Source organism: Lactuca sativa, chromosome 8, assembly GCF_002870075.4.
Source record: "Lactuca sativa cultivar Salinas chromosome 8, Lsat_Salinas_v11, whole genome shotgun sequence".
NCBI classification, from domain to species: Eukaryota; Viridiplantae; Streptophyta; class Magnoliopsida; order Asterales; family Asteraceae; genus Lactuca; species Lactuca sativa.
This window is the reverse complement of record NC_056630.2, coordinates 272,644,379-272,668,721: the sequence shown is the minus strand read 5'-3', so window position 1 is coordinate 272,668,721 and position 24,343 is coordinate 272,644,379. Positions and strand designations below refer to the sequence as shown.

General features: G+C 39.6%; 2 protein-coding genes across 3 annotated transcripts; one reads left to right on the top strand and one right to left on the bottom strand.

Annotated features, from left to right (window-relative positions):
• The first annotated feature begins 9,418 nt into the window (after positions 1-9,418).
• LOC111911890 (histidine kinase 3) lies at positions 9,419-15,288 on the top strand. The gene is made up of 11 exons (XM_023907638.3): positions 9,419-10,641; positions 10,823-11,089; positions 11,222-11,391; positions 11,461-11,673; positions 11,844-12,030; positions 12,111-12,162; positions 12,259-12,488; positions 12,936-13,034; positions 13,271-14,286; positions 14,382-14,688; positions 14,801-15,288. Exons 1-10 carry the CDS (start codon positions 10,171-10,173, stop codon positions 14,599-14,601), a joined length of 2,925 nt encoding a protein of 974 aa, XP_023763406.1. The 5' UTR covers positions 9,419-10,170; the 3' UTR covers positions 14,602-14,688; positions 14,801-15,288.
• A 62-nt stretch (positions 15,289-15,350) lies between these two features.
• LOC111911888 (calmodulin-binding transcription activator 4) lies at positions 15,351-20,443 on the bottom strand. 2 transcript variants are annotated; one of them, XM_052766997.1, is made up of 11 exons: positions 20,004-20,443; positions 19,523-19,648; positions 19,316-19,431; positions 19,156-19,244; positions 19,029-19,074; positions 18,528-18,960; positions 18,209-18,426; positions 17,504-18,111; positions 16,569-17,100; positions 16,190-16,474; positions 15,351-15,602 (listed from the first exon to the last, which is right to left on the bottom strand). In XM_052766997.1, the coding sequence occupies exons 1-11, from the start codon at positions 20,014-20,016 to the stop codon at positions 15,537-15,539; spliced, it is 2,532 nt and encodes an 843-aa protein (XP_052622957.1). In that variant the 5' UTR covers positions 20,017-20,443; the 3' UTR covers positions 15,351-15,536. The 2 variants fall into 2 exon arrangements, with proteins under 2 accessions (XP_052622957.1, XP_052622956.1); XM_052766996.1 differs by having other exon boundaries at positions 18,513-18,960; positions 20,004-20,441.
• Positions 20,444-24,343: the final 3,900 nt, after the last annotated feature.

Below are 24,343 nucleotides of genomic sequence, written 5' to 3'. Positions count from 1 at the left end.
CTCGTTGAGTCTCCACCCGACTCACTGATTCGAGTCTCAACTCGAAGGGTTTGGGGTTCTGCGACCTGACTCGCCGAGTCCAAGAACAGACTCGCCGAGTCCAGGACAACCTTCAACAGACTCGCCGAGTTGTTCTTCCAACTCGCCGAGTTCCTGCCCAACTTCATCTGACTCGACGAGCTGTTCATCCCACTCGTCGAGTTCCTCCAAATCTTCATGCTACTCGCCGAGTCCACTCAAAGGACTCGCCGAGTCTATTCATATCTCCTTACATGCAGAGGACTTTTGAGTCATGCATGGACTCCAAACTGTAGATCTACCCTTCCCAAGCCCATTCCTCACATAAAGTTGCAAACTTTACGTATAAAGAAGGAGATCTAGGCAAAATACACCACAAACTAGGGTTTAAGGCAAAGAGGCTCCATAATCAACTCAAGGGCTGCTACTTTATGCTTCTCAAGACCATAATATGCTTAGATGTGAAGTAGCAACTTCAGATCTGGCTTCTAACTCAAAATAATAACATTATGGCTAAAAAGCCCCAACAACCACACATAAATCTAGGTGCAAAAAGGGGTCCAGGAACTAGTTTATTACCTCCAAATGCTCATAATGAACTCACAATCCCAGATCTATAGTCCCTTCTTGCTCCTCCAAGTTCCTTCTTCCTTCTCCAAGCTTTAATGCACCTTCCAAGGCAACAAATGGCTCAAATAGAGGATATGGCGGCTAGGGTTTAATGTTCTGGGTGAAAGAGGCAGTAAAGGAACCCTAGGGGAGAGAATGAGGCGCTTAAATAGGCTCCAAGTCCCGAATTTAGGGTTTTCCTCGCACAGACCAGACTCGCCGAGTCCACTTGGCTGACTCGCCGAATTGGTCACTTACACCTCGACCCGGATCCCGCTTGGACTCGCCGAGTTCCTCCTTGGACTCGCCGAGCCGTCCCCTAAACTTAGGGTTTCCTTTCCTTTCTTGGCCTTTCTGACTTTGGGTGTTACAACTCTCCCCCACTTAAACTAAATTTCGTCCTCGAAGTTCGCTATGGCCAACCGCCTGCGATCTGCTTCCCATACTCTACAAATTATCCAAACACCAGATGCCTACCTTCGCTGGTCTTCCACCTGGTCATTCTGACTAACATAATCCTCGTGGATAGAACCTCGGGTCAAACCTGACCCTAAACAACTTAGAAACACAACTTACTCAACTGACAATCCTTCTGGTACTCTCCGAGTACTGCACTTGGACTCATAGGGGTTGACCCCTTCTTTCCTTACGCGATTCCCTTGCCTCCTAAGGCGATGCTCCATATCCAACTATTTCTTCTGTCACTGTGAAGGCCCTATCCTTCACCAACTCCATCACCCCCGCTAATCCCAATACGGTTCATCACCGTCAGTAACCACTGACACTCCTCTCTGCCAAAACTTGGTGCCGAGCACCCCTCGATTCAACTAACTGAATCCCACCATACACTGCTTACCCGCAGTACTACTGACTGAAAATTCCGCTATTCCTTGTTTGCCTTCTGGATGAACTGAGACCACCCTGGTCCCTACCAACCTCTCAATGCCTGGATTACCGGCTCCCACCGGTAGCTAGTCCCAATACCACCACTAGTCGCTCCCAGCGACTTCCGAAGAAACTTCGACCACCTATAACTGCTCAATCTATTCTGCTATTCAGGCACTACAAACCTGGGATCCTCGATCCCCTAACTTGACACTAAGGTCCCTACCAGGTCCCACCTGTGCTGCTAAAACTCACGGGCCTCGCCCACGGGTCCCACCCGCCTCTATCCTTCTAGTCCCACTAGTCTAATCACTCTCGCTCGGGCCTCGCCCACGGGTCTCACCCAACCATACTACTGAGCAACCTTGCTCCCAGGTCTCATCTACACTGCTAATCTCATACAGGCCTCGCCCACGGGTCTCACCCAACTATATCCTGGAGCGGCCTCTCCCAAGGTCTCACCTCTCTAGGGCCATACAGGCAACTCCCTATCATTCTTATCCACTACCCATTCCTGATCCCTATCTGATAACTAGGAAATAAGGGCCTCGCCCCAACTCCGCTAACGAAGCTACTACGGAATGCTACGGCTTACCCATAGTCTTACATCACCATCCATTGCTGATTGCTAGTGAATGCTACGGCTGCCCCGTAGTCTTACAACACTTCCACCACTGACTGCTAGTGATTGCTACGGCTGCTCCGTAGTCTTACATCACTTTCTACCACTGACTGCTAGTGAATGCTACGGCTGCCCCGTAGTCTTACATCACTTCCTACCACTGACTGCTAATACAAAGGCCCCCATGTGCCATTAGCTCTCAAGATCCTCATTCCGACTCCCTTGAGTCCTACGGGCGATCCACAACCTGAATTCCCAACCACACACTAACCATTACCATCACACGCACTAGCTGATGGGGAGTTTCTCAAACTCCCAACCCTGAAATCCTCAATCCATCAAACGCTGAACTACTTCCTTTCCTTCTCGGAGGTCGCGCACTCATTCTGGGTCTGCGTGCTCCTACCTTTGCACACTCGGAGGATTCTCCCCCACTTCGATCCTGCTTACCCCTTGTTACTCAATACTCAGAAGTAAATCCCAATCCTTGCTACCATACCATAATCAATCTGCTGAGGAACCCAAGCTTACCATAGCTAGGGATCTAACCAATCCATCTCTAACACTATACAACTCCGATCTAGCGAGACATACCAAGTCTCTCCCAAGCATGCTACAGTTACTGCATCCTATGTAACCTTCTCCAATAGGGCACATCCCCTCACTACCATTCGAATATCCAAGGTATGCAGATGGCATATAACTCGATCACAATCAACCGCTCAAAAATAAAATACTCATACCGATAATGATGCAGAACCATAACAATATAATCATGCACAAATAAAAGAACTGAAAACAGAAATCGCATACCTGCAACATCTGGTGCTGATCGCGCCTCTAAGGTAGTCATCTGAAGAGCTCTGCCTCCTACCGCAGGCGCCTCTGCACGGCCCTGACGGCCGTCTGTGATCCTCAAAGTTGCAGGGGCAGGTGCCATCACCCGCCCTGCTGAAAACAAACTAGGGCACTGGGCCTTCTTGTGGCCCCGCTGATGGCAATGAAAACATAACGAGTCAGATCCCTGCGCGGTGGTAACAGTAAAATCCCTGCTGAAATGACCAGTCCGACCGCACTTGAAACAGCCAGACTCACCACCGCTACCACTCCTGCACGCGCCCCCTTGCGCCCTGCCACACGTCCCACACCGGCTGCGGTCCTGATAATCTCTCGATCTCGAATCCGATCCCTTAGGCCTTTTGCCCGAACCTGCAGCTACCTGAACCTCATCCGACTTCCTCTTCCGGATCTGCTCCAAATCAATTTCCCTCTCTCTAGCCCGAGAAATCATATCTTCCAGCGTCTTACAGCTGGATCTGCTCACGAACTCCCTGATGTCATCCCTCAACATCTCATTATACCAGGCCTTCTTCATCTCCTCATCCGCGACATACTGTCGTACAAGAAGATCCCTTTCCCTGAGCTTGGCGGTGATCTCCGCCACAGTCTTAGTGGTTTGCGTCAAATCCTGAAACTCCCGTGCCAACTGCTGCACCTCAATAATCGTCGAAAACTCCGCCCTGAACCTGGCCGAGAAATCGCTCCAAGTCATCGCGTCCAACGCGGCATCATCACCCAAAGCATGACCAATCTCCTCCCACTAATCCCTCTCTCTGTCCTTTAGAAGACAGGAAGCGAGTCTGACCTTGTCCCCCTCAGGGCACCGGCTCGTACGGAATGCGTTGGCAACATCAGCCAACCATCTGCTGCTAGTGATGGGGTCCCTAGCCCCATGATAATCTGGTGCCCCGCAAGCCCTGAACTCCCAAAATGTCAAGGTAAGCGCTCCCATCAAAGGCATCATCTCAATACGGAAGGCTCCCAAACTCTCATCCAAAATCTCCAATATACCCTCCTTGACCGTGCCAAAGATCACAGGAGTCTGATTCAAAATACTACGCGTAACCTCGGCGGATATTAACTCCCTCATTCGCTACTCGAGCTGCTCGGCCCCTGAACCCGAGCCTGATCCCTCTCCGGCGCCTGATCCGCCTGCTGGTCTCTCTCGCAACGTCACCATGCTGAAAATATACCACAACCCCTATCAGAATACTGATCACTGATGCGAGACCAAAACACACCCTACCAGGTTCCCGGTCTTGTCTCGACCTTTCCCGAATCGAGTACGGATTCTCTGCTTTCAGTAGTACGGGCCCATAATACCTTCCACATCTATCCGTACTTTCCTCAGGAATTGCTTCGACTCCACCAGGTCCCTTATCCACTACTACTGCACCCAGCACTATCTCATCCTAGGCTTACCCTAGGGAAACCTCTGACTCAACTCAACCAGTCCTCAGCTGCTGAAGGTCTCCTTGTGATGCCAATTAGCCATTACCTGGATACCATCACATGTGACGAGGCTCAGATAATCCTTCGAGTAAAAGACTCGTCCCTACAACGGTTAGACTCAAACGAGAGCTGCGCAATAGGGCCAAATCCAGCACTCTGAGATTATTCAACCCTGATCACATGTGACGTGACGTATTCACCTAATGGCTAACTCCCATCACTCAGAATCCCACAATGCACAAAGCAAGCAACATTTAGACAAGGGAAAATCTAACCACAACATACTCAAGCAATCATGTCCACATAGCAAGAAACCGAACTAGCGTGCAACACAAACTCATAGACTCACACAAACTCATAAACTCAGGCATAACCTAAACAGGCTATCCTACTACTGTCTAATCAGCACTATCATGCAGCTCAAAGCACATATAATAGGCACATAAGGCATCCTCCCTAGATCCTTAGCCCTTATCTAGCATGCTGTTCTACTAACTGATAATCATAACATAAACTTGTATGGGTATTTTGGGGTACTTACTTGAGCTCGGTTGATTGCATGCACCACACCCTTTTTCTCTTTTCAAAGTTCTTTCCTTTCTGAATTATTTTTGCTTTTCTAAAACTGTTTTCTTTCCCAAAACTCTCTTTTTACAAATCTGTCTTTTCATTTTGAAAACTTCTATACCAATTCCTCAGTTTGAGTTCAGACACACCCGAGAGCATTTCCGAATCCCTCAAACCAAGGCTCTGATACCAACTTGTAACGTCCCAAAATTCAAGACTAAAAATTTCTTTTAATAAAACATTTCTTTAAGCAAATTCATCATTCCAAAACATAAACAGAGTATTAATTTCCAAAATACATGTTCGTTATCAGAGTAAACATTCCCAGGCTGTCTAATCTATGGTGTGTGTGCCATGCGATCACCCCGAGCTCTTCCCTCCGCTACCGGAAGTACCTGAAACCAAAACTGAAAACTGTAAGCACGAAGCTTAGTGAGTTCCCCACCCTACCACATACCATACAATCACATATCATACACACACTGTCGGGCAATTCTGGGGTGCCCGACCTACCCGGTACGGCCATTCTGGGGTGCCGACCTACCCGGGTCAAGCCGTTCTGCGGTGCTGACTACCCATGTCAAGCCATTCTGGGGTGCTGACTACCCTTGTCAAGCCGTTCTGGGGTGCTGACTACCCATGTCAAGCCATTCTGGGGTGCTGACTACCCATCGGTCCTAACAAACGATCCTCGGGGACTATTTCACCCCTACTGCTACTATCACATATATCATAACATAACATATTATCAGACATATCTGGGGTGTCCGATCTACCCTTCGGTCCTAACGACCAAACTTGGGGACTATTCCCCTCCTACTACCACTATCACATATAACATAACTTGCCAGCATATAAACATATCATCACATACTGTCAGACGTTTCTGGGGCGTCTGACTACCCTCCGGTCCTAACAACCGAACTCTACTGATGAGACATGGAACCCCATCCATGCTCCTACTGCTAGTGAGATACGGGCCCAGCCCACACTCACTCTTTCCCTAACTTGGGCCTCGCCCCTTATCTGCTGCTAATGAGATGTGGAACAACATCCACACTCTGCAATTGGTGAGACACAGGACCTCGCCCACACTCACCTCCCTACCAGGCACATACAAGTATCACGCAGACAATAAGTATAAACTATCACATAAACCACTCCTTGGGCACCCGCCCTCTATCATTGGACCTCGTCCCGAATATCATACTAGCATACTGTGCCTAGGGCTAACCCCTGAGACTTCTACTCATAACTACATGGGCCGGCATTGTGGCCGTAGACCCATTCATACAAGGGAAACTCACCTGCACTGGCTGAACTGGCTGATGAACCCACTAGCTGCGACCCGACAACTCTCTGAACTCCTGCTCCACTCGCTCCCCGAGCTACCAATGTCAAAGCAACACTGAGTCTAATTGACCCCCGAAAGACTACCAAGTCAACTCTGGTCAAAGTCAAAGTCCTGGTCAAAGCCAACCTCCCAGGTCAACCCTACTCGCCGAGTCACCCTATTGACTCGCCGAGTTCATATGTTCAGAGTCCTTCTATTCGCGACTCGACTCGCCGAGTCAGTCCATGACTCGCCGAGTCCAACGATTTCCGAGTCCTGACCTGTCCAACTTGTTGAGTCTCCACCCGACTCACTGATTCGAGTCTCAACTCGAAGGGTTTGGGGTTCCGCGACCTGACTCGCCGAGTCCAGGACAACCTTTAGCAGACTCGCCGAGTTGTTCTTCCAACTCGCCGAGTTCCTGCCCAACTTCATCTGACTCGACGAGCTGTTCATCCCACTCGTCGAGTTCCTCCAAATCTTCATGCTACTCGCCGAGTCTACTCAAAGGACTCGCCGAGTCTATTCATATCTCCTTACATGCAGAGGACTTTTGAGTCATGCATGGACTCCAAACTGTAGATCTACCCTTCCCAAGCCCATTCCTCACATAAAGTTGCAAACTTTACGTATAAAGAAGGAGATCTAGGCAAAATACACCACAAACTAGGGTTTAAGGCAAGGAGGCTCCATAATCAACTCAAGGGCTGCTACTTTATGCTTCTCAAGACCATAATATGCTTAGATGTGAAGTAGCAACTTCAGATCTGGCTTCTAACTCAAAATAATAACATTATGGCTAAAAAGCCCCAACAACCACACATAAATCTAGGTGCAAAAAGGGGTCCAGGAACTAGTTTATTACCTCCAAATTCTCATAATGAACTCACAATCCCAGATCTATAGTCCCTTCTTGCTCCTCCAAGTTCCTTCTTCCTTCTCCAAGCTTTAATGCACCTTCCAAGGCAACAAATGGCTCAAATAGAGGATATGGCGGATAGGGTTTAATGTTCTGGGTGAAAGAGGCAGTAAAGGAACCCTAGGGGAGAGAATGAGGCGCTTAAATAGGCTCCAAGTCCCGAATTTAGGGTTTTCCTTGCACAGACCAGACTCGCCGAGTCCACTTGGCCGACTCGCTGAGTTGGTCACTTACACCTCGACCGGATCCCGCTTGGACTCGCCGAGTTCCTCCTTGGACTCGCCGAGCCGTCCCCTAAACTTAGGGTTTCCTTTCCTTTCTTGGCCTTTCTAACTTTGGGTGTTACAAGTAAAAACAAATGGCCTCATTGGGGTAGGTGGTGGTAGGAGCTATGTCAGATTCGACTCTTCTCTTAAGACCATGGTTGGACTATTCAATCTTGGTCTTTCCTTTTCCCTTTTAGCAATGCTATTTCCAATGGCCAAGACATGAGTAGTGGGAGTAGAGCTACGAGTTTTTAGCAAGCTCGCTTTGGCAATTTTCAACATGCCATGTAGAGACATTAGGGTCTTATCCAGATTGCTGATAACGTAGTTCATACTGAACTAATAGTATGAACTAGAAAGCAAGTTGTGTCAACGGCCAACTCCTTTGGGAACTCAAAACTTAGATTCTCGAGTCTGTCTATGTATAACTTCATCTTTTGAAAGTGCATACATACAAATGCTCCCTCTTGATGTTTACACGACATGAGGGACTTAACAATCTCAAATTGTTCTTGCCTAGCTTGCTTTTGGAATGTTTCATTAAGTTGGTAGTTTATGTCATATGCACCAACATGAAGCAAACCCCAATCCGAGGTGATGAAACTGATCTTAAAGAAGAAAGGAATGTACATTCTGTTAGAAAACGGGATATAGATAAACTTGGATAAGTGAGAGTTGTGAAACACTTTCAGATTAAAGCATTTCGAGGGTACACTCAAAATCTCTAATCGGATGAAACTCACTGTTTTTCTAGAATGGAAAATGAAGAAGATGTTATGAAATATGTACCCAAAATGAATCCGAAATTGATCATATAACAGAAACTAATTTCCTGTCCTAAAACTGCCATATGGTAGTTACAGGAAAACAACTTCCTGTCCAAAAACGGTCATATTACCCGTCAAAAACTAACATAAAACCGGGTCTATAAATGGATCACAAAACTGGATGTTTTTACAAAAAATACGGATTTCTGAGACATTTTTTATATAGTAAGATAACTTATATAACCCTAGCCAGGGGCAGAGCCCCCTTGGACCCTGCTAGGGGCTGCCGCCCCTTGGACCCCGCTCCCAGGGGCGTTGCCCTCAGACCCCTGAACTCCCCTGTTAGTTCAGGGGCTTCGCCCTTAAATAGCACTATACTTTCAACAATGACAAAATCAAACAAATGTGCACTCCACACCATACTAATTTGTTCGATAATTGTCAAAGTGGCATTGATCAACAAATTAACCCTATTACACTTAATAAATTAGTGATATAAAATCACCAACACATTCCTCCATGAGGGAATCCAAGTGTGATGACACTTTTGACCCTTCGATGCCGAGGATATGGAAGCCACCTATGATTTATGGTTGATTTCCTTATATTGTTCACCTATGATGAAGCATAGATGATAAAACAAAGATGTTTCTCTATGTATATGGGAAATACAATAGCTGAAGGGCAGAAGGAAAAGATGATGACAAACGGAGGATGAGATATAATGTTGATGGTGTCGATGATGATGCTCACATGATATATATGAGAGGTGCGGACAATCAAATTGAGATCTAGATGAGGTGAAGTGATGATAAGATTTTATTAGTTTTGTAATTTAATTACTCATGTAAAATAAGAGATAAAAATAATAAAAAATAATATAAGAGAAAAATAGTCAACGGTAAATAAGTAAAATCGATTTAATAGACTAAGGACCGATATAAGTTTTAAAAATTATGAAGATACATGATGTCGTTTTATAAAGATAAGAACGAATTTATTAAATCAGAGGGGCCGTTTCTGTAGTAAACTAACTCTTAACATAACAAAATATTTTGACTAAAAGCATAATAATTTGTTTTAGAGGGTGGATGGAGATTGGAAGTAAGGATAGAGATAATGGGCTATGCCAAGGACATTTTTACAACCATATTCTTCTCATCTTTGCTTTTACAGATGCTTTACAACTCTCTCTCTCTCTCTCTCTCTCTCTCTCTCTCTCTCTCTCTCTCTCTCTCCATTCCTTCGATCATTTTCTTCCGGCATTCATTGATTACTCACTCGAGATCTTAGAGTAAAACCCCCTTCAAATAATTACTCACGTTCCTTGGTTTTTAGCTCATAATTATACCAACCCCAGTTCATTAATTAGGGTTTAACCCTCTTTTCTCATCAGGCTTCTTTTTTCTTGGTTTTGAATAAGTAGACTTTTAAGAATCTTTCTTTCGGTTGATTCCTCCATCTGGGTTTATAGTAGTTAGTAGAACATGATAACATAATCCATATTCCCCCTTTCGAATTTTGGTCTATTCCTTGATTCTCTTTGTATGTGAACCTTTTCGCTCTGAACACCTACTGTATTCTTATAAAATTCGGAGGAATTTAGGGTTCGGATAAGATAGAATCATCACCCGTATTTTGAGTTTAGAGATTGGTGGTGAAATCTTGCTCTTCCAAGTTTGAACTTTTTTTTTTCCTTTCATGTTGGATCCTTTGATTGGACAGTTTATAAAGATTTGATAGAAGGTTTTTCCTTTTTATTGTTCTCCAATATTTTAGTTTAGTTTATGTATATATTCTTCTCAAACCAGCTGTTATAAGTGGAACCCTGTTCATATTTATACATATACTGTTTGGGAACTTAACTTTTTCTCTTTGAGTTACTTCTGTGGATGAGTTTTATCCATCTAATTGGATTTGGCTTAAAAGTGGGACACCTTCTTTTGATGCTATGCTGCTCGTTTCTATCAGTGATCTCGGTGAATCGTTTCACTAATTGTATAGAGATGAAGCCTAAAAGTGGTGTGAAGATTTGGATGAAATTTCTTGAGATCTTTTCAGGGAACGCTTGCAAGATCCATCATCACTACTATCAATATATTGGTTCAAGGGAAGTTAGAAAAGCATGGTTGAGGAAGCTCTTGATCTTATGGTTTGTATTTGGTACAATTCTTTCGTTGTGGCTCTTTTGGTATCTGAGATCTCAAGCTATGGAAAAGAGGAAAGAAACATTAGCGAATATGTGCGATGAAAGAGCTAGAATGCTTCAAGATCAGTTCAATGTCAGCATGAATCATGTTCAAGCTATGTCGATTTTGATCTCAACTTTTCACCATGGTAAAAACCCTTCAGCAATTGATCAGGTACCTTTATTATTCGTTACTCCATATACATATACATATACATATTATTAGGCATACGCATAATAAGTGAAAAATTCTCATTTTTATTGCTTAATTCTCCCGTAATCCCATCTTTTACTGGAATTAGGGTTTTGTAATTAGACAGTTTTAATCAAACACCATATGTATGATTACACAACAGGATACGTTTGCAAGGTACACGGAAAGAACTGCTTTTGAGAGGCCACTTACAAGTGGGGTGGCGTATGCAGTTAGAGTGCTTCATTCAGAAAGAGAAGAATTTGAGAAGCAACACGGATGGAGCATAAAAAAGATGACCCCAGTTAATAAAGACGAGTATAACCCTGAAGAATTGGAGCCATCACCCATTCAACAAGAATATGCCCCTGTTATCTTTGCACAAGATACTGTTGCTCATGTCATTTCTCTTGATATGATGTCTGGCAAGGTATATATATATATATATATATATATATATATATATATATATATATATATATATATATATACATGTCATCATGAAAACAAAAAAAAAAAATTGTACAGTATAATTAATGTTTTTGTTTTATTTTATTTACAGGAAGATCGTGAAAATGTTTTGCGTGCAAGGGCATTAGGAAAAGGTGTCCTCACAGCCCCTTTGGATCTTATAAAGTCAAACCGACTTGGAGTTATTTTGACTTTTGCGGTTTATAAACGTGATCTTCCCTCTAACGCGACACCAGAGGAAAGAATCGAAGCAACTGATGGGTAATTTTTATCAAATTTATGACAAAAATTTCATGAGATCTCGACTGAATCTTGTTTATTAAAAAACAGGTATCTTGGTGGAGTTTTTGATATCGAATCATTGGTGGAGAAGTTACTTCAACAACTTGCAAGCAAGCAAACAATTTATGTGAATGTTTTTGATACGACTAATATATCGAATCCTATTAGTATGTATGGCACCAATGTTTTAGACACTGGTTTGCAACATGTTAGTCCTCTCAACTTTGGTGACCCCTCAAGAAAGCATGAGATGCGTTGCAGGTGATTTATCACATTAAAACTCAACAAAATAGAATTTTGAAAGCATAAATTATGAAATTACACTTATGTAATGGGTTAGGATTCTTATAGTATAATGTGCATTTAGAAAGTAAATAGAATTAACATAAAGTGTGATCCGAGAAATTGATGTTTTCTTTTTGGTCATACAGATTCAAACAAAAACCACCATGGCAAATCTTGGCAATATCAACTGCTTTTGGAATCATTGTGATCACATTACTTGTTGGACATATCTTTCATGCAACTTTAAATAGAATAGCCAAAGTTGAAGATGATTATCACGAGATGTCAGAGCTCAAAATACGCGCTGAGGCTGCTGACGTGGCAAAATCACAGGTATTTTCATTCAGCCGTTTTTTTTTTCTTCGAATTTTTACTCATGTGATTAACAAAGGTTTTAAATTTCATTCTTGTAGTTTCTCGCTACTGTTTCCCATGAGATTAGAACTCCAATGAACGGTGTTCTTGGTAAGTTTAAGTTATATATTTCACAAAAAACAAATTCTGTATAAGGAAAAGAAGCCCATAAATTTAAGTAAATGGTTTTTCTTGTTTGGAAATTAGGGATGTTGGATATGCTGATGGATACTGTTCTTGATGTAACACAACAAGATTATGTTAGAACAGCTCAAGCAAGTGGAAAAGCTCTTGTTTCACTCATAAATGCGGTTCTTGATCAAGCCAAAATTGAATCTGGTAAACTGGAGCTTGAGGCTGTCTGCTTCGATCTTCGAGCTATATTGGATGATGTTTTGTCATTGTTTTCAGGCAAGTCTCAAGAAAAGGGAATCGAGGTCAGCATTTTTTATATTTTATATTTTCTTCCACATATTTTAATTGGTTAATCTCATAAAAGACCTTGTATTTAGTGTTCTTTTCCGGATTAAACCTCAAGTTTATTTTTTTTCCTGAAAAAGACATTTTTTCATTTGTTCCGAAAAACCCTCAACCTCGTCTTATTTTCCCAGCAGCCCCTCAACTTTCAGACTATTTCTGAAAAGGCCCTCAACTTTTTATTTTTTCCTGAAAACCCACACATTTTACAAGTTTTTTTCGGAAAAAAAATGACTAAAAGGGTTGGATAAAAAAAATGAAAAAATGCAAGGTCTTTTTCAAGAAAAAAACAAAAGTTCATGTTTAATCCGGAAAAGACACCAAATATAAGGTCTTTCATGAGATTAACCCTATTTTAATCGTTTAAAACAATATTTGACTCATTTTCTATTTTGGGCTACTCGTAGTTGGCGGTTTACATATCCGATAAGGTTCCGGAAACTTTGATCGGTGATCCAGGGCGATTTCGTCAAATCATCACAAATCTCATGGGGAATTCTATTAAGGTAGGATGCATTTTGTTAAAGAGAAAATCACAACAATGACCAAAGTGGGGGACAAATTACCACAACAAAATTAGTTTTTGCTGCAAAATTGCTTTTTGAATAATGAATGGTCCCCGCCACAAACAACAAAAATTCTATGAAAAAATCAATGTATAAAAATTGAAAAAAAAATATTTTTGTTATAATCTATATTAATTTTGATTTATGAGATGAGTAATTGTGGTTTTAATATGCAGTTCACGGAGAAAGGGCACATCTTTGTAACAGTGCATCGTGTTGAAGAAGTAATGGAGTCGATAGGAGTAGAAACCGAACCATCAAAAAAAGACACATTGAGTGGACTGCCTGTAGCCGATAGAAACCGAAGCTGGGAGGGGTTCGGACCCGCAATGGGAATATCCGATTCCATTACTTTGATCGTATCAGTCGAGGACACCGGCATCGGAATCCCAACCGAAGCCCAACCTCGGATCTTTACTCCATTTATGCAAGTGGGCCCCTCCATTTCCCGTATACATGGAGGAACCGGAATCGGGTTAAGCATCAGCAAGTGTTTAGTCAACTTAATGAACGGTGAGATCGGGTTCCATAGCATCCCGAAGATCGGGTCCACTTTCACCTTCACCGCTGTTTTCGGGTTCGATAGCATCCCAAAAGTCAACGGCCAGTCAAAATCAGAGTTTCATGGCATGAAAGCGATCATTGTCGACCCGAGACCGGTACGGGCGGAGGTATCAAGATATCACATCCAACGGTTAGGAATGAAAGTAGAAATCATCCCGAGTTTGATCAACAACTCGGTGTCCACAAACACAAGTAAAGTAATTTTTTTAATCGAAGAGGATGTTTTGGATCAAGATTCAAGAACAATAACTTTAAACCACAAGATTCCGGCGAAGATGTTTCTGTTGACGAATTCAATCGGTGGGTCCCGGAAAACCGGGCTCCCGGTGATCACGAAGCCGTTGCGGGTGAGCATGTTGGCGGCGGCGTTACAGCGGGCGATGGGCGGCGGAAGCAGTGTGAGAAACGGGGAGGTCCCGAAAGTGTCTTTGTCAAAGCTGTTGGTTGGCCGGAAAATATTGGTGGTGGATGATAATAATGTCAACCTGCGGGTGGCGGCAGGGGCGTTGAAGAAGTATGGGGCGGAGGTGGTGTGTGCTGATAGCGGGAGGAAGGCTATCTCGCTGCTAGAACCGCCTCATTCCTTTGATGCTTGTTTCATGGATATTCAAATGCCGGAAATGGATGGGTAATATAATATATATTGCAATGTACTTTTTTTTTTGTTTATTTGTTTATTACTATAGATTTATTGTTACTTATAGCATTCTATTTTGGTTGCAGGTTTGAAGCAACAAGAATGATTCGGGAGGTGGAATACAACATGAATAATCGTATGCAAAACGGGAATATATCCAAGTGGCATGTCCCGATTTTGGCTATGACTGCTGATGTGATTCAAGCTACACATGAACAATGCATTATCTCTGGAATGGATGGCTATGTTTCTAAGCCATTTGAAGCCAATCAACTTTATCAAGAAGTTTCTAGATTTTTCCTATAGTTGGATGAACCTCAACCCCACACACAAATTTAACGTGCGCCTGTTTTTTGAGGTGTTTTGGAAACGGGGTTCAAATTCTTCACGAAGGTAAGTTTCGTAATCATCATCAATATTTGATCTTGTTATATTTCAGTTTTCCATGATTTACATCTAAACATGATGGTTTGTAGATTGAATTTTATTGAATTTTGTATTTCAGGAAACTAGATGTGGTGACGATATAGTGTGTACATATGGAAGTCATTTATTGGTGGAGATTTGTATGTTTTGTAGAGCAAGTTAGATACAGAAACCAATTCATTTTCCTCCACGTTGTTTTGATCTATTTGGTGGTTGACTTTGTGTGGTCAACTCATGGACTCCTGTTGTTGTAGAGTTTGAATTAGTCATATGGCATCCCCACAAGAGAGGGTGAAGGAAGGAAGGAAGAAAGGAAGGAATGTATTGTGGTATATATTTGTTGTAAGTTGAAAATAAATACGGTTACATGTATTTAGTAGTAATATATACGTATGGAGTACAAGTTTCAGGTTGAAGGTGGTTTTAGGACGCCAAAAGTTTATTTGATACACTTTGGTAAATTTGTGTAAATAAATATGCGAGCGAATTCGGTTGTCTTTTTGAATTTGGAATAGTATGTAATGTTTTTTGTGGTCATTGTATGTAAATAAATTCCCTCATTGATGATGATGGCATCATATAGTCGGATGATTTGTCACTTCGCCACGTGCTTAATTCTACCATCAAAGTGAATAACGACTCGCATATAATTGATTTAGAGAAAACTATTTATGTTGCCATTAGTTACACAACCCCACACCAAAACCAAAAGCAAATTAAACCACATGTTTATATACACAACCTCAATCGTAACACTAGAAATTAGTTAGACCAATTCACCATCGATTATACATATACTGATTCAACTCCTCGGATCACGTATTCATTACATCATTTTGAGAAGTCGACCCTCCTTGGCTCTCTAAACCTTCGCGTTCAGCCTGTAACATTGACGAACAATACCAATAAGAAATGAGTACAAAACTAGTCCTGTGTTGGTTGAATATATATATATATATATATATATATATATATATATATATATATATATATATATATATATATATATATATCCTCCTTAATAAATGAATTTTTTTTTTGCCACATGTCAATCTCTCATGAGTTGACATTTGTCATTTTGTGGTATTTTTAAAATAAATATTATCCACTTGTCAATTTTTGGTTTGTTTCAATTTTTAAAATTAAAATCATATACTTATATATGTAAAGTATTAAATATCATATATATGATATTAAATCGTAATAAATACATTTATTTCTTTCTTATTTTAAAGTTTACATTAAAAAATATTAAAAAAATATTTTTTGTTTACACTTTAATGTTTAATATTTTTTTAAATAAACCCGTGTAATACACGAGGCTCCCACCTAGTATATATATATATATATATATATATATATATATATATATATATATATATATATATATATATATATATAGAGAGAGAGAGAGAGAGAGAGAGAGAGAGAGAGAGAGAGAGAGAGAGAGAGAGAGAGAGGGGCCCACCTTTGCTTGGCGGTATTTAAGAAGCATGCGGCGATATTGCTGACGGGCCTGTTGAGAGTCCACCATGGAAAGCACCCTAGAAACCGCTTCATCGATAGAAACATCCACTTTCTCTTTCCTAAACGCCTTCACAATATCTTCGTCTTCAGTTTCATCGCCCCCTTGTTTAAATCCACGTAACCCCACTCCTTTGCGGCGCCACCTCAGCACAACTTTCTCAACAACCCCAACCGCCCAACAGAAAACCATATAGTTTTTCCTCACCTGATGACCCCGCACATGAGCCTAGACACACACACAAACACAAAAAACTTGTAAAATGATAAATGTGAAATAAAAATAAAAGTATATGATACATAACATAATAATGCAAATGCACCTGTATTTTGACAACTTTTTGGCGAAGTGCAAGGAAATCCTTACGCCCTTTCCAGCCACGGTATTTCTTCTGAATGGATAACGCGGCGTTATAGTCATTTCCATTTTTGAGAAAAGTCGAAAGGGTTTCAATGTGACTTGGAAGTATTCCATACTCATCTTCTTCTTCGAGTTGGAATGATTCCTTTTGCTGTCTTTTTCTGAAGGAATGTGCCCTGAAAGCGGACTGTATACATGCAGCAGCTTGTGTTGCATTTCTAACAGCAGCTAATGTGTCGGTAAGTGAAAGATCTTCGTTTGAGATATTATTTGGATTTAGTGATGTTGTTTGTGGTTGGATATTATGAGATATTTGAGTTTGTAGGGATGGGTGGGTGGTTAGTGAGACCTCTGAGAGGTAACCCGCAAGTCCTTTGTGTCCAGATGTTGCGGCTATTGAAGCCGGGGTTTTACCCTTTGGGTCTTCATGACTGGGATCCGTTACTGCTCCGGTAAAAGCACCCGAAGCTACCAGTTCAGCCACCATTTTTTCCCTATTGAAATTCAACTCACAACAGATTATTTTTTGAATGGTCCCCCATCCCACTACAATGTCTCATTTGCAAAATTCTAACAAATATTAATAATTTTGCAAAATAATAGGATTTTTTTTTTCAAATTGAATTAATCTCGCAAAAGGGGTGGTTATTTTGTAACAATTCCCCAAAGACGCCTCCCATGTTGGTCAGTTAGTAATTTAAACCAATTTTTAGCGACAGAAACATCACCATATTTGGGTTTTCATGAGATTTTCTAATAATTTACGCCTCCCATGTTGGTCAGTTAGTAATTTACAAATGATATAAAAATTCCAACCAAACAAGAATTATGAAATATAACGACTTATTTCATTTCATTTATCATTTATATAAAGATAAGGATAAGGGCAAAACATACCTTCCAAATCGAGCAGCCCAGTGAAGCGCTGTCCAGCCATTAATATCACGAAAGTTGACACCAACTCCAGAGTTAAGAATCGGGGTCAAGGCCCATCCAAAGCCCAATCCAGAAACCATATGTATAATCCCTTGTTCTCTTTTAGACAACAATCCACAAGAAGAAGAAGAAGAAGAAAGCCATTGTTTTAACTTCTCTTTTAGAAGTTCTTCAAGAAGACAATCAATTGCATCATATGACGCCAAACTTCCATCTAAAACACCCTCTATCAGTTGAGACCACGACTCTTCTACTTCTTCACCACCTTCTTTCTCAGATAATAACATTTGAACAAATCTCACAAGTAATAATAATTCTTCTGAACTTCTCCAACATTTTTTGCCTCCTCTATGTTTTTCAAGGTATTCGAATTCACGGGTTTCACTGATTGATTCTCGATTGCCAGATGTAATACAAACAGTAACTTTTCCAGGTGGCAAAGGAGGAGCATAGCAACAAAGGACTCCCTCTTGCATAATCTCAATTGGGACTTCAGTCTCACCAAACATACAGTACCATTTGTTTTTGTATGTATCACTATCACATGTGAATTTCCCAATGATGAGCACCTGTGTATTATAATTAATTAAAAAAAAAAATACTATTATGGAAAGAGATATTTGATATTCATTGCATCATGGAACGAGATTAATCAAAAAATATTACCTTTGTTGACTCAGAGGCAGATCCCGATTCAGGTGCTATATCACGAATATTAAATTTCTGCTCTTGTGAAATGCTTAAGCCTAAATTTGATTCCAGGGGCATTTCCGTCTGTCCTTGGTCAAAAAATGTTGAGTAAAAATCTGGGTATCTGTCGGATAAATTTCTATCAGGGGTATATGCAGGAAATTTGAAATCTTCAATTTCTTGTGGTAGAGATGCTGCAGATGAGAATCGAGTTGTTACATATTCAAAGCTCGATGCCTATATAAAAATAAAAACATAATGGATAAAATACTAGACTTACGGTTATTATTTGCACCTTTCTCTTCAACTGGATTCCCACCATATTCTATGACATCATCCCAAATTAAAGTTTGTTGATTATTTGTAATAGAAACATCACCATAATCCTGGTCGTCAATTGAAAATCCTGAATCATTTGAAATCTCATTCTCGCTGTAATATAAACTCAGATCTTTCAAATTCTCTTCACCCAAACTCAACTGTTCTTCTATTCTTCTCAACGCCACATCAATTTCAAAGTTGTCAGTTCCTTCTATCAGACTCAAGGGACTTGTCCCATTTGACATGGTAACCACATCTGAACTGACTTCTACAGAACTTGGACTAGAGGTGCTTTGACTAAAACCACCACCAGATCGACTTAATGGAGTTGCATATGAATCAGGACTCTGAATAAGTGAAGAAGATCCTGTAGACAATGTTGAAATTGATCCACCACTATTCCCAGTCTGCAAATTATATGTCTGTAAGTATAACATGTATATTATGTATTTATTGGTCAGTAGAAAGACTTTACCATGGTTATATCTCTGTAATGAACAAGTACAATGTGGTCCATTAACCTGTAACCATAAGATCAATCTTATAATTTTCTGTTAAAAGTTAAAACTAAGTCTAAGTTGGTATAAGGGAAAGACACTCACGGATCCAACATCCAATAACTACGCCTTTGGAAGCTTGGATTATGCTCACCATGTGCATAATAGCAATTTAGAGCTTCAACATTTCCAACCTATACAAAAAAATTGAATCAGAAATGATTATAAGCATGCATGAGAAGGAAAAGAAATGAATAGAAAAAACCTTTAGACGTTCATGGGCTTCCCCAACAGTTCTTCCATCCTTTTTTCTCCTCCAATTATGACCATCTTTACGGAAAAACCTAAGCACCCTCTTGTTAAAGAGAAACAAGGAGCCACCTGTACAAGCATTGCCATTGCCATTCAATCGAATTATATATAAAACTCACATATCACTTGCACAAAAGTAAAAATAAAGAGCATTAATTACTGGGTGGCTTTTCAGGGGGCGCATGGGTAAGCTGCTTTTCCTCAAAATTCTGCAGTATGAAGAGCACCTCCCCTGGCTTTAACCACCGGATATGTGCTTCTCCAACAAGATCCCTGATGTTATACCCTGGGAATTGTATCAAAAAAGCAAGATGTAGAACCTCAAAAAGTCAGGAAAACTGCTTCCTATTCATACATCCCAAAGACTGATTGGTACATCCTAGCATCAACAACTCTACGATAAATACATTAACAAATTATGTGTTCTAAATTCTAATTGCGTGTGATTAAGGTGATTAAGGATGTGATACCATTTAATGCGTTCAACAGTGGATAAACTAAATCAATTACATTCACATAATTTTCAACGACTCAGCGTACGAATGTAAGCTCCATTCATGAAGCTTATTCATACAAGCAGCATTCAACAAGTTACGCAGATGAAAATCCTTTTAACTAAATTGGGGAAATCAAAATCTCACCTGACGTCATCATTCCTATACACTTCGAAGGACAGAAAAGAAGAGAGTCAGAGATTCTAATTCGTCAAGTAAATACCAAGCTTCGGAGTAAGTTGGTGTAACACTAGACAACTGCAGAGAGTACACCGGAAAGAGATCTGATGACGACGGAGGACCTAAGATCGCTGCTTCCGACAGAGTATTAAAGTTGAAAACGTCAGATAACGACCACGATTGACACTGGCACAAAAGCACAAACAAATACACAAATACACATAGTATTTGTTGATTAGAATCCAGAAGAGGTGGTTGGTGGTGGTACGACGGAGGCACGAAAGCCCGGCGAAATGACCAGGTAGCAACGCCGGAACGGAGTTACGGTTTCATCATTTAAAATAGTAATTTTTTGTTGAATTTTATAAGTAAATTCATTTTTTTTGGTCGACATACATGAAGTCAAGTCGACTACTAATTAACTATTTTCCTTTAGAAAATATAAACAAAGAATTTAAATGCAACTGTTTAACTTTTTTGTCCTGAAATAATAACAAATAATATAAATTAGTGCACGGGTCACATTATATATATATATATATATATATATATATATATATATATATAGAGAGAGAGAGAGAGAGTGTTATGTTTCAATGAGAATATTTTTCCCATGAGAACATTTGAGAACAATTTTAACCCACTACTTTAAATCTTACTATAAACAAATAAAAACTACCTATTCCAACACCACCCCACCAGTATACATTAGTACATCTTTTTAATTTCACCGGACCACCATTAAGAGCACCGGATAGCCGCCGTAATTGCTATATCTCTGCCGTCGGCCATCTAACCGTCGGACCACTGCTAAAAGCGTCGTTTCTCCGCTCTTTAGGAATCTGCTTCATCTCCTCGTCTCATCTAAACCATCTATCATACCTAGTTTCTTCAGATTTGGATATGAAGTTGAATGCACCAGATCTGGTTTGCGGTCTCCACGATACAGATCAAGAATCTGGAGAAATGTCCACCGGAATGAAATGTTGTCGCGCCGGAGGTAAAACTGGGGAGATGACTGCGTGATTTCGATTTTGGGAGTTGAATAGCAAGTGGTGGTATGATAAACAATCTGATCTTCCGAAGGTACTATCACTACACACACACTCTCTCTCTCATTAGCACATTCTAGTTTGATTTGTACTATGATCAGGAAAACAATGGATCTGATCGAATTATGAGTTAGATTCATGATATTGTGAAATCTAACATCGTTCCATTTATAAACATGAATCGTTTCTTCTTTATACTAGTTGTTGGTGTCAATGATAAATGAAAATAGGAAGCTCTAGGGGTTGGATTGGAGTCTATTAGAGAGTTGTTGGTCACTGTAGGATTTCATGCACATAAGGTGTTTGTCATATTGTCTGAAAGAACCTAATAAGTGTAAAAGTGGCATTTTATGTGAAAATCCTTAACTTTGAACCCTCATTAAGCCAAACATTAAGTTCCTTAGGTTAAATTGAATTTCACATCTCAATATCCTAATGAGTAACCAACAATCATGATAAAAGTGATAAACTTAAGGCTTAACCATTAAGTACTTAATAGAACACCAAAAGTGATTTAAATGCTATTATGATCAATTTTCCCAAATCTGTCCTCCAACTTCTAAAATTCGTGCAAGTCAATAGGAACACCTAAAAATCATGAGACTTATTTTTCTGGAAATATTATTGTGTCTAGTTTCTTCAAACTTTGATTCACATTTCGAAATTTCACATCCTCGAGGGGTAAAATTGGCAATCTTCTCAGTTTGATCCATGCTGTCACATATTTCATGCATTCTCTTCCAAAATCATAATAAATTCATCAGAACTCCAAATGCCAAAATTCCAAAGCCTATAGTTAGATATGGATGTATAGTTTCCCACATATAAAGGGTTTGATAAAGTTCTTAGTAGATTGGTACAGTTAATTCCAATAGTGTTGAGTGGTCCAGAATGTGACAACTTAAAGTTACTAACTTGTACATTTAATATAAAATCAACCAAAAATCATTAGAACGAGATCTTTATATTTCTGAAAAGATAAAAGAGGGATCTTTACCAACATTATTTTATCGAAATTTAAGAATGGGTTGAAAGGTAAGAAAACAGATCCCAAAAGAGCATTACAATCAAAAAGAAAATAAGAAAATATATACATAAGTTTTGTAAGAGTAATACAACAAAGCACAAGCTAAATAATGTTATGATTGTTGTATAGGTTCTCAGAAAGGAAAGGATCCATCTTGCTCATGCTAGCTGATTTTCAAGTTCAAGGAGGTGAGTTACACTAACTCTCCTATTATGTAGGCATTACTTGTTTTATGATATTGTTTATGTTTACCCTAATCCGGTAGAGTGAAAACAACGAAAGGAAAAATGTAGTTAGTTTTTTAGTGTGAAATTCAGAAAAGATTCATTTCCGTGTTCTCGATTCGTTAATTGTTCTCGTGTATGAAATCACATGCGATTATTGTTGGATTAGTGTCTAAGTCCATAACTATTTTGGTATGTACTTGACCCGATGGTGCATGGTCCTTTTGGGTTGCCTTCACCAAAGCAACTTGATAGGATGAATTATGGAGAGAAAGGATTAAATATGATTTATTAATATATTATGAGAATAATATATTAAAGGAGAAATCATATTGTTTAATTAATATTAGTCAAGAATTAATTGGTAATTAGTTTTTGTGACTAAAAGAGATTAATTAAACTTAAGGGACTAGAATTGTAATTATAAGATAACTGCAATTTGGGCCATGGATTGCCTTGTATTAAGGAGTAGACGAATTCTATGGGGAAACCCACAAGGAAATCGTCCAAAGCCTTAAGGAAAGGGATCCATGGGTTGCTTAGGGCTTAAGCATCCAAATTAGGGTTTCCTTGTTAAGATAACCCTAATAACCTCCTATATATAGATCCCTTATGACCCAAAAACGTGGCTAAGACTTCTTCTAGGGTTTCACACGTTTTAGGGCAGCCTCCTTCACCTATCCTCTTCATCCTCTTGCTCTTGGTGTTTGTGAACCATTAGAGGAGTGACATTTGTGACTCTAAGCTTTCTAAAGTCAATACAAGGAGGAATTGGGATTGTTATTGCTATATAACAATCAAGGTATGATCTAAACCCTAATTATATATTATATTGGTTATCATATTCTAGATCTAGGGTTTATAGTCTTGGATAACTTGCATGTACAATAGAGAAACCTAGATCCAAGCATTAGGGTTTGTATGAGCACATAGGATGTTCTTAGGACCAAAACCCATCAGTGGCATCAGAGCCTAGATTGGTTTCTATTGTATTGATGCCTTGTATGTTGAAAAAATTAGTTTTTTGTGGTTCTGCTTGCTGAACTCGCCGAGTCTCTAGATGAACTTGCCGAGTTCATGCTGACTCGACGAGTCCATGCCTGACTCGACGAGTCGGCTGGTCAGAAGGAGGGAAAACCGGGATTTCTTGCTGTTTTTGCTTAAGGATAGTTGCCTTATCATATTAGATCAATATAAATCCGATTTTTTGATATATATATGAATATATTCTTGATCTAATTGAAGATAATTATCAATTAATAAAATATTTGTTTCCTTATGTGATAATTGATTAATTATTTTGATTAAATTGGTAAATTGTTTTGCAAGAAATCATTAAATAAATCAAATATGGATAATTATATGATTAAATGTTAATTTAGATTATTTGTTATTTGATCCTTGTGTTATGAAAAGTTTCACATTTTCCCCTTTAGGTTTTATAGTTTAAATTTGACCTCAAAAGTTTTGTTGTTTTTGAAATTTAAATAGTTGAAACCCTAATGTTTTGAAAAAGGTTTCAAAACTTTCCCTCAAGTTTTGGAATTTAAATTTAGATTAATTGTTTAATTTTGATGTATATTTAAATTCTAAACCCTAATGTTTTGAAATGTTTCAAAACTTGCCCTCAAGTTTTGGAATTTAAAAGTTGATTAAAGGTTTAATTTAGGAATGTTAAATTCTAAAACCCTAGTATTGTTTTGAAAAAGATTCAAATCACACCCTTATGGTTTTATTAATTAATTAAGGTGTATAATTAAAAGAGGCTTAATAAATCCATAAAGTTTTGGTTTACAATTTAATTGAATTAAAAGTATAATTGTTAAATTTGACTACCTAATATTTTAAAAGTGTAAAATACACCCTATAATATATATAACATTAAAAGTCTAACATTATATATATGTATGAGTAAAGGTCAGTCTTACCGTTAGTAGGCCTCATTCACGAAGCTATTCTATAAGGGGTGTTTAAGGAAATTGCCTATAAAATGGCGATTGAATG